At 44.5% G+C, this 11,060-nt stretch overlaps 1 protein-coding gene across 1 annotated transcript in view; it reads left to right on the plus strand.

Moving 5' to 3' along the window:
• LRRC3C (leucine rich repeat containing 3C) overlaps window positions 1-9,451 on the plus strand; it is a 10,839-nt gene extending 1,388 nt beyond the window's left edge. The window contains exon 2 of the mRNA XM_019507109.1: window positions 5,443-9,451. Within this exon, the coding sequence (XP_019362654.1) occupies window positions 5,535-6,317 (783 nt within the window). The 5' untranslated portion in view covers window positions 5,443-5,534 and the 3' untranslated portion in view covers window positions 6,318-9,451. The remainder of the gene's footprint in view (window positions 1-5,442) is intronic.
• The last annotated feature ends 1,609 nt before the right edge of the window (window positions 9,452-11,060 follow it).

An 11,060-nucleotide genomic window follows, 5' to 3' on the forward strand; every position in this document is an offset into this window, starting at 1 on the left:
GGGGGGGAAGAAACCAGAAAAATAAGTCTGTGACAGACTGAGAAAGGGGAAGTAGAATGAATCAAGCTCATATGAGCTGTGCTCTTAACTCTCTTTTGGGTCTCTATTTTGAAATCCAATGAAAGAGCAAACCCCAAAACATATATAAGGGGGGGCAGTTTAGTATTGTGGCCTCTATATCTAGAATTGAGGCAGTGTGTGTTGGAGGACCTGCTTTCTCTTCGTTGCAAGAAGAGGGCCAGTGGGGATTCTCCTATCTCCCTAACTTTGTCAATAAATTGTCAGGATTTCCCTTTTTTCAGAACTCCAGTGTTGAATCCAGAGCAGATCTGGCTCCCCCTTCTGGTGCTGGGAACAAAATGTGATATCCTTTTCCCTCAAAACAGAGGGCTCAGAAGGTGGGAAATAGTAAGGATTAAAAGGTCATTTCCTTATTATAATTTGTTTGAAAGGTTTTACTGCCAAGAAACCCCCGCATCAGACACCTCCTATTCCTTATTATAGCATCCAAACTAGTGTTCATCACCTCCCTAGGCAAGTGCATGATCCCCATCCCAAAGATTTTACAGTCCGTCTCTCAGCGTCTGAAACATGAATGGTGTCCTCAGGCTGGTAAATGCTCTCAGCTGTATATTCCATGCCTGTTACCCTTTCCCCATCCTGCACCTTGGCCTGCCATCCCATCACTGTGTTTTTGATCTAAATTTAGATGGCACCAGGGGAGCTTTGATTTTCTTTTCAGTGTACCATGCGCCTCTATGGCACTCCATTAGTACTGGTCATCATAGGAGAGAGTAGAACATGCCCATTTCCTTTCTCTTTTTATTAGTGGGATTATTTTTTGGCAAAGATCTGTTTGTGTTAAGAGAAAGTTGGGAGACAACCAGCTTCTCTAGCCCATCTCAGGGAATTCAGGAGCAAGCATATGTACATGCGCAAGGGCACACACACCATGTACACACCCCCCTTATCTTTTCTGGTCTGCAAGGTGATTTCCATTGAACATCATTGGGTGCCTGTAAAAAAGACCTTCTCCTTTCTGGAGGACAGAAGAATGGTAGGACCCTACATATGTATAATTTTGAATATGTTAAACGTCCTTCCTTTCTCAGAAAATGAAGGATTAATGCAAAAGAAATGCAGCCAGCATGCTTTTTGCCTATTCTCACTGCTTGCTTTTTTTAGCTTTATCTGAATACACTGGATAGGCTGGGCATTTTAGGAATAATTCACTGCCATACCTTCCTGCTGTAAAGTTCTGCTGCTGGGTGTGCAGTAACATGCTTTGCAAACGGCTGAAATACATTTCTTGTTTGGTCTTCTTGCTCTGAATGGTTGTGGGTAGCAGAAGATGAGGGACTTCTCATCAGCATGGGACAGTTAGCATCTGGGATAATGTTTGCCCTCTCTTTTCTCCCATTTACTTCTCATTTCCCAGTGAAAATATCCCTCTAGGTGACATCTCTCTGTCCAGCCAGAGGAGGCTGAATGTCAGTGCTGTCTGAGTGACACCGAATGCTCCTCTCCCAAGAATATTGAAGGTTAAGAGCCCATGTTGGAGAGGAAGGATGGTACAATAGTTCAGGGAATAGTTTAGGACTTGGGAGACCTTGGTAGAAGCCTCTGCTATGCTATGTGACCATGGAAAAATCACTTAGCTTCTCTGAGCCTCAGTTCCCCATTTAATAGATGGAATATTTATACTTCTATACCTACCAGAGGTATTTTGAGGCTTGGTCCACTAACTTTTGGGAGGTACTCAGGTGGACTATAGCCATAGAGGAACTAAAGAATGAACACATTCTGGATCCAAACTCATGTATGCTGCTTGCAAGACCCCAGCAGTAATTGTACTCAGGTTGGCTCAGTAGGACGTAATACACTAACAAACTAATTTGTAACACGCCATCAGGATACTGGTGTTGGAGCTTCCTTCTGTGAGAGCTGCCATTTTACTGAGGACACTGCGCCACAGCTTGAGACAGCCTCTGGGAACGCTCAGATCCAACCAAGTGTGTGACCAGGGGATACCTATAAACCTGCAGAATTCAGAGTCCTAAGAAAAGTAGAAGCTCAGAATTAAGGGGGGTGGTGATGGAGTGGAAGATATCTAAGCATGGCTGGTTAATTATTACTTATGGTGTGTCCCTTAGGGATAAAGGAATGAAAACTGGAGATGAAGGTTTAATTGTTCAGACCTTTAAACTGCAAACACAGCAGTGGGAACTGATGTGCAGGTAAATGCCAGGATGAACGTTGCACTTGGGGATCCTTTGGGATTAAGGGTGCTGAATTATATGTAGATGATAGCATTTCATAGGAGTCTAGTGCTGGACTGAAAGCCCTGCAGGGGCTCTGTCTACAGAACAGCCAAAGAAAGGCAAGGCAGCGATTCTGCAAAGCATTCACATGCCATCTCCTTTCTTCACTGGAGGAGGCATTTTTGTAGGGAAGGGAATGAAGTGCACTCAGCTGTTTGTTCCAAGGCCTTTTTCCCCTGAGACTGCCAGTAATGGCATAGTGGATTTTACAACAGGGCCTTGCAAAAAGTCTTGCCTAATGGGAACTGAACTTGACAGGCCAAGCAGGATTTGCCTAGACTTTTGAGCAGACATCCAGTCATTACCAAGCTTGGCTGGAACTGAACCACTGAAATTCTCTAGACTCCCTTTCAGTCCTCCAAGTGATCTGGCACCTCTGTAAGAAAATGATAACAGCAGAGTGTTTAGACAGATGCTGTATTTTTAGGAAAAGAGCCAGACTGTGATTAGCTTTCCATGGGTGTACCAGGGGGATATGGGTGTGCGAGCAGGGCCTTCCGCCTTGTGCAATGGTTCATCTACCATTAAGGCTGGGAAATGTGGGCATTATGCAAGGTGCATGGCAATGCTGATCTTGCTAACTGGAGGGGAAGGGAGATGGCTAGCAGCAGAGGTGTCCCTTTTCAGGGATCAATGTGCATTCCCCATCATACACCTCTTTCCCCTACCTAATCAATCAGCCAGACTTCCTCAAAGATGTCTAACTATGATTTAGCTCTTCAGTAGCACCCGGCCAGTACAAGAGGAGTAAAATAGTCCTTTCTAGATTCCAGTGGCACAGGGTCACTTTTCAACCATAATGTAGCTGCTATTGGAACAAATCCCCTGTTGGATATGCTTCTGGCTCTGTCATTTTCTTCCAGCTTGGAAGCTTAGGCCATGTTGGAGGTATTGTTATAATGCATGTGCTTCCTCAGAAAAACCCTGGGGAAAGGAAGCCACTTCTGGGAACAGGTTGCAGATACCAGGGGCCTCTCTGTGAAAGGCTCCATAAATTGCCAGACTGGCTTACAGTAATGCAGTCCATACCAGAATAAGCCCCTTGCCTAGAACCATGGCCCAGTTCTCACCCACTATTTTAACTCAGTGGTTACGTGGATGCCCTTTTGTCCGTTCCCTTAATCACGGGATGAATCAGGAGACGGCTTCCTGCCCTTGTTGGATTGTTCTTGGTGTTATCAGTCCAAAGTTGTTGTCAGGCTAATAAAAACACAAGGATTTTTTTTTCTGTGTAGCATGGAGGCTGGTGTTGTCAGGGGGGTAATGTACTCCTAGATTTCACTGAATGACCCTTATCTTGTGCAGCCACTCTGGAAACATATTACAAGCTCTACTTGAATGAATTTCCTTTCTCTGTTTTTGTTTCTCCTCTGCTGACGTTCTTCCCCTCTGGAATATAAAGAGCTGGATGGAGAATGTGCTTACAGTAGGTTGCAAGGGTGACCCAAACTTTGTGATACATTGGGATGAATTAGCAACCAGGTAGCCACCCCTGGGCTAAACCTGCAGTACTGGAGTCAATGGGATTTTGGGCACTGACTGTCTGCTAGTGTCCCAATAGAAAACAAATGTGTCCACTGACATATTTGCTTATGCTTGCATCTTTCTGGAGAGATAAATGGGAATTGCTTGTTTGTGCTTGTTAGCAATAAAAACCTAGCACAGACTAGTGGCAAACTCCCCCAGCAGGGTGTCAGCTCTGTAGGTCTGCTTGTACTCTCAAATCATTGAATCACCGGCTTAAAGACGTGTCCTCAACAACTTTAAGAACTCTGCATTTTATTCCTCTCATTGTTTTTATTAAGAGCATATTTGTCTCAAAACAGGATTTCTCTACTGCAGTTGCTCCTTATTCCCCACCTGCAGTCTCAAGGTGAACTCTAGGGCTCACTGAAGTCAATGACAAAGTCCCCATTGCCTTCATAGAGGCCAGGATGTTATCCTCAGGCTTGGCTCATACCAAGTCTTTAACAATGGCTTCGTAGGATCAAAGTTTCATACATTTTTGTAGCACAGGCAGTTTGTCGAGAAAAGGTGTCTATTCTTCTATGCAAATATGGAGTGAAAGTCTTGCCATTACTTTCAGTGGAAGCATTGAAGAGTTCTTTGTGCATAGGTATAGTACAACCACAAGGAGCACAGGGAAAGCTGTAAACTGACACCTGTGCCTTACATGCAGGAGCCAAGGACCCAGGAGGGGGCATGCCAGGGCACTAGAGCTCATATCATCAACACAATGAAAATGAGAGGCCAAGTACCTGTCTTCTTGTTGAAACTAGAACATTTGCTAGAAACAGAGTGGAATGCTGACCTTCCTGGAAAGCAAATGGTCCTGGCTCTTCTAAACTGCTTCGCTGTCCTCAGGGGGGTTAGTCCATCATCACCAATTTCCTAACAATTGAACCAGAGATCTAACTTTGTCCAGTGGCTACGACATAGGATTCAGAGGGCAAACAAACCTTGGCTTCTAGTCTCAGCCTTGTTTGTTTTTCTGGGACAGGGACTGTCTTTTTTTTGGTTTGCTTGTACAGTGCAGATGATTACAGATTCCCTGTCCATGTTGGGGATGTCCAGGCAGCATGGTAATACAACTGAGTAAAATAGCAAGATCTTGGACAAGGCTCTTCTTCACCAACAGTCCCTGTTTGTGAATTTCTTTGGGATCTAGACAGGCAAGGTGTCAAGTGGTGGTGTTAGTTGGGTAAAATGCTTGGGAATGGTAACCACAGAGCTTGGTTTGAACTGTCATTGCCCTGCACTATATTCAAGGGTTGCTTTTTTGATGACTGGAGTGATGGGCTTTGACACAGCTCAAGCCTCAAGGCAAAATCTCCACATTAGAAACCATCATCCAGCAGTGGCGTAGTGGAAATGGGAGTTCAGTTTCTGCAGTGAGATCACTGGGAAAAAGGAAGAGCCTTAGAACACTACAAGATATGTACATGTCCTTGGTGGTATTAGATGGGTTTTCCCAAGTGGTGTGGGTTCAAGAGTTAATGTCCAGCCAATAAAACTAGAAGAAGACCCCAGGTCTTCTGGCTCTTTTCCCGCCTCCCCACCCCCACCTTTGTCTCTCTGATGAACTTCTTTTACCTTTTCCCCCTTGTTTTCTCTTATTCAGATGCGATGAATCCAGTAGCCAGCTCCAAGGCTACCTGACAGAGGTCAATGGCTGCTGAGCAAGGGGCTGCATGATTATGCAGATAGATCAACATGCCTCTAGCAGACTGGTTTCTCCGCCACTCAGTTACTATGTGGGTGCTCCTCCAGAGCTTTGTTCTGATTGCTTTTTGCTTCCATTCAGCTACCACTTTCCCAAAGGGTTGCTACCATGCAGAAGAAAATGGCTACAAAACCATTCGCTGTAGCAACGCTCAGCTGGTGGAGATCCCTAAAGACATCCCCAATGACACCAGAAAGCTCTTCCTGGACTTCAATCACATCACTTTCCTCCCCCATGATGCCTTTCGGAACTTGCCATTATTGCTGGAATTGGATCTGTCCCACAATGCCATTACCAGGATGGAGATTGGGGCTTTCAGGGGCCTGCTGGAGAACTTGCATTCCTTGGACTTGTCCTCAAACAAGCTGGTGTCAGTCAACAAGGATGTCTTTAGCAACCTGAAAGCCAAGGTCAATCTCTCCAGCAACCCTTGGCTGTGTGACTGTAAGCTCCAGGAACTGATTGGGAAAGTAGACCTGATGGCTGGCTCCTCAGGGGGCATTGTATGTGATTCCTCTGCCCAGGAGGAGCATGTTGGCAAACCATTCCTGCAACTGATCACAGATATGGATTTCTGCAGTGTTTACAAAAGGACCACAGACATAGCCATGCTGGTCACCATGTTTGGCTGGTTCGCCATGGTGATCTCATACTTGGTGTACTATGTCCGGCAGAACCAGGAAGATGCCCGGCGTCACCTTGAGTACTTAAAGTCCTTGCCTAGTAAGCAGAGGAAGTCAGAAGAGTCTTCCACCATCAGCACAGTGGTGTGACTAACTAAACTGTCCCTCTCTGCCACATCCCACCAAACTGAGGTACTCAGATGAATCCATGGACAGACTGCCACTGCATTTAATGGGCTTTCTCTCAGCTCCAGGGACATGCAATGTTATTAAACGTAATCAACAACAATAACAATAATAATAATAATAATAATTTTTTTATCTCTGGAAAATAACAGATGGCTTCAGGAGACCCAGCCTAGCCCATGCCTGCTCAAAACAAAATGGGAGCAACAGTGGTTTGTTTGTTTTTTCCAGGATTTTGCAGGACAAGAGCCAAAATGCCTCCAATACTGAACAATTAGCAAGTAACGAGTGGATGCAGGAGGGATTTGAGCATCTGTTTATTGTGCTGATTTACAGAGGGAAAACAAAAGAAACATGGAGTGTTCTCCTCAAACATTCAGTAATTACTCGAACTAGTCCCCTTTCAGCTGTTAAACTTCATTTAAAAAGTGTTTTATTTACTTTACAGAAATCTATCAGGGCATTTTTAGAAAATCAATGTTTCAGCTACTCTCTGGCTTCTTCCTTTGCTGTCAGCAAGGGATGTTTCGAGCAACCCTGGGAAAACCCTGTGATATTGCAGAATACTTGAAAATTGGAGAATAGTATTTTAGCTGAACTGTACACTTCTCTTGGCTTTGAGGAATGCTGTGTATCAGGTTTAAGGCAGATCTCAATTGCAGGGGAGTGGTATGGGCTAATCTCCATCAGGATCATGAATTCAAACTGTACTTAAAACATTGTTTCCTTTTTCCTTCTAAGGGCCAGTAAGTTCAATGCGAGCAGAGTTTGTTCAGCTTCTCCGAAGCTTTGGCCTTACGAGAGATGCAAAGAAGAAAGGGATTCTGTTCTTAGAGATGGCTGAGTCTGTTAGGATAAAATAAAAACCTTTCCCTACCCCTGAAATGCTCCCCCTCCCCTTCACCCCAACCTTTCTTGTAGAAGCAAAGCAGAAATGAACTCTTCAGTGTTCTGGAATGTTTATTATACTTTCACCGACTGGAACTAGATACTGTCAAAATGCCATGTGAAAAGCCATTCTCACAGCTAGCTTAGCCATAGCAGCCACACTGAAAATTGCCCAAGGGAACTTGCCCTCATGAGATTTTTCCCCTGTCTACAGGCCAGAAGAGTCCCATTTTGAGGCTTGGATGCAGTCATGGGCAGGAGATGCACGCAGCAGGTACAGGTACTTGATTAAACCCTGTCCTGGTGTGTGATTTGGCACATGCAGTGAGAGAGGGAATGCCTGATGGTACGTGAGCATCTCTTTTTTTTAAGAGATGCCAGACCTGAAAAATGTATGTATGGGTGCCAGACCCGAAAAATGAATAGATTGAGCTTGAAATCTTACCCCCTACCACGTCCCCTCCATCCCAATTGTAATGTTGTGCGGTGATTAAAACTGTAGGGTTTGGGGGAGGGCTTTCTGTGGCTCAACCCTTTACAAGTCAGCCTGCCTCATAGCAAGCCATTCTCCCAGCTCCTTACATATAATCTGTGGCTTTTACTTCCCCAGTGGCTATTGGTTATGGCCGAAATACCTTGCATTGAACTGGGGGTATTCCTCACCATCCTGCACTTAATGGCCACCAGAAGAAAGGACTTTGGTCATCGTGTTTACCTTAGGACTCACAAGTTTGTCGACCTATCACTGTGACAACACATTGGGAGAAGGACAGATGCAGTGTGTTAAAATAGGAAGCCACGTTAAGTTCTCTCTCTGTCCCCCTGCTGGCAAGTGGTCTCAAGCTCTCCTAACTCAAGAAAAAAACCAACAGCTCTTCTCTGCATTTTCAGTATTGGGCTACAACATTCTCTCCTTGTGTGTTGAGAAACAATGCTATAACATTTTGTGATTAAAGAGGGTCCTGAACCATGATGTTTTAGAGCTCAATTGGCCTGTCTCCCGGGCTTAGGTTATGTGTATATGCACATTTGGATCAGAAGTTTTGATTTGGCCTTTGATGGGAGGAGAGGGGAGGGTGTCAGCTGCTAAGTTTGAATCCAGATTCAGCTGGTCTTTAAAGAAAAGAAGGTCACGCAGAACAAAAATCTTAAAAGTAACAGCTGGACCTATTGCTGGTCCAAGAGGAAAAAGCCATACAGCTGTTTTGCATGGTTCATCTATCTTACACAAAGATAAATTGCCATAATGCAACAAAGGCATGGAATACAGCTCCTCGAAGTAAGGCTTTGCCCTGATTTCAGTAGACTCTGAATCTAGCCCCAAATCTCCCCCTCCCCACTTACGTAGTTCTGAAAGCAACCTGATAGTATATTAGACCCTTTTATTGCTATTATTACTACTGTTAGAGATAGGCTTTCTGCTGCAAAATCTGGATTCAGACCCTAGTGAATTAATTTTTGCAACACTTGGGATGTTTAGATATGGGGCCTTGGTTCAGATCCTTCTTTATTTTTTCAATCACCTGTTGAGATCAAATATCCAGAATTGTCAACAACAATCTTTGAATATTGGGAGAGCATGAGACGGCAAATCTTCAAATGATGTGGAAGAGATTTAGAGGCAGGAAGCAGCAGAAGGTCACTTGGTGCTCCTGAGCAGAGCTGATATCCCACGCACAAATGGCCTCCACGCTCAGATACAGTCAGAGCTGCTCAGATATATTTAGAAGTGCCTACTTTCCAAACCTTTCCAGGTTTCCTGCACCACGCACAAACATCTTTTGATACTGTCTGAAGGCACTTGTGTGCTTCTCCTGGGCTGCACATTGACGGCAATGACCATTGAACAAACTATTCCTTTTTAGATTGATGCTTTGTCCTGCATGGAAGTGTGAACGTGGCTGATTAAATGAAATAGATTGTTCGTGTGACAAATGAGAACCAAACATCAATGAACTGCATATTCTACCCCTTCCCCTCACCACATCCACACGCACACGCACTCCACATTCCCCTCATGTCTATGCTCTGTTACCAAATCCCAGACGAATTCTCATCTACTGGGTTGCCTGGTTTAAAACACTGAGGTCAGGGCATCCTTGCCAAGTGGGAGAATGTCTTGATAACATCTGACCAAATGATGTGTTGTGTTTAAATAGGCCTTTTACATTCTTACTTTATATGACAATAAAGTTGACTTTTACTTTGGAGTTGGTGTCCCTTGTGTGAAAAGGGTGAAATTTGCATAGCAAATGTTTCTTCACAACCCTGAGCCCAGGATTGATGCCAAGACATTTTGATAAACCGGATGCAGGGCATGGTACTGGGATTATCCCTGAAGAAGAGTACCCACCCCACAAAGGATGTCCTAGCTCGGAAGAAAGGTTATGAGCTGATGGTATCTCCAGGCAGCCCGTGGTTTGATCCTGACTATGTTCCTTATTTAGCAGAGAAAGAAATAGGAGGAGCCAATGGCTGACAGTAAAAGGCAGACAAATTCAAATGAGAAAAAAAGCACACAATTTAATCAGTTAAGGTAATTCATTTTTGAAACAAACAGCCAAGGGGAGTAGCAGCAAGATATCGTGAAGTTAAGCATGACACAGAGGAAGGACCTGTCAGTGTTTCAGGAGGTTGTTGTATGATTTCTACATGGCAGGTCACTATTTCATTGTCAGCGGTAGACTTCAGGGAAGGTATTTCCCCATTGTTTCCTCACTCTAGGCCAAACATGTGGTCAAAGGCAGTCTTTGTATCTGCTTCAGTGGGTTTGGACCTGGCCCTGATTGTGCAAGTTTGGGGGCTGACTGATACTATAGAAGGCAAAACACTGAACTAGGCAGACAGCGGCATTCTCAGTCACTGCCAGGGTTTTAGGGCTTGAGGCCCAACTTCAGAAGATCCCTCCATGTTTAACATGCCCTTCTATTGTGCATCCTATTTAAAATTGGCAGCCGTAGCCCTGACTAGGATATAAGGAAGCTGCTATCTTGGTATTGTCAGAGCAGCCACCCATCCTACACAGCATTCTTTTCATTAGCGGCTAAATGGAGACATTTTGCTACTTGTCTCAAAAACCAGGCCAAAAAAGTACTGGTGTACACATGCTAAATATTAAAATGGAGTGTTGAAAAAGTCAGAAAAATAGAGCAGCAGGAAGGAAACAGAAGAGGAAGTGGCCCTAAATAAGAACAAGCATGCGAAGGCACTGTATGTTTTCCAAGCCTGAGTTCATAGTCGTGGTCCATATGAAGGAGTCTGACTACCCATATAGGCACTACATGCCTGTGTCTCCTGGTGCCTAATGTCCACGTGCTGGCTTCATTTGTATGCAGATTGATGGTGTGGGTCTCGACGCAAAGGCTTCTTTGTTGGCCTTTTTTGTGTCTCCACATGTCTGCATGAATTATAGTTCTCTGTTCATGAATCCACCAGAGTGAGGAGGCGTATTGTCTGCTTTGCTTCACTTTGCATCTTCATGAATATACTGCTTTGTGCAGGAGGTCAGACTCGATGGAATTTTCTGACTTTAAAATCTATGACTTGGTGTTGGCGCTGGGGCTGTGCACGGAGCCAAGGGCTCCTCTGTGAGCAGAGAGAGAGACTATCTCAGGCAGCCAGTCTGGAGCAAAGGGCAGAAAGTGATAGTGACATTTTCAGAGCCTCCCTTGCAAAACATTGCCTCTACATATTGATGGCTTCTCACATCTGTCACCTTCCAAACACACCATTGCTAGCAATACAATTTTAATATCAGAGGCAGGGCTATGGAATGGTTCTCATGACTCAAATATCCCTATACTTCATGCTAGGGGATCA

This window comes from Gavialis gangeticus, unplaced genomic scaffold, assembly GCF_001723915.1.
Source record: "Gavialis gangeticus isolate Ggan-Ray unplaced genomic scaffold, GavGan_comp1, whole genome shotgun sequence".
Taxonomy (NCBI): Eukaryota; Metazoa; Chordata; order Crocodylia; family Gavialidae; genus Gavialis; species Gavialis gangeticus.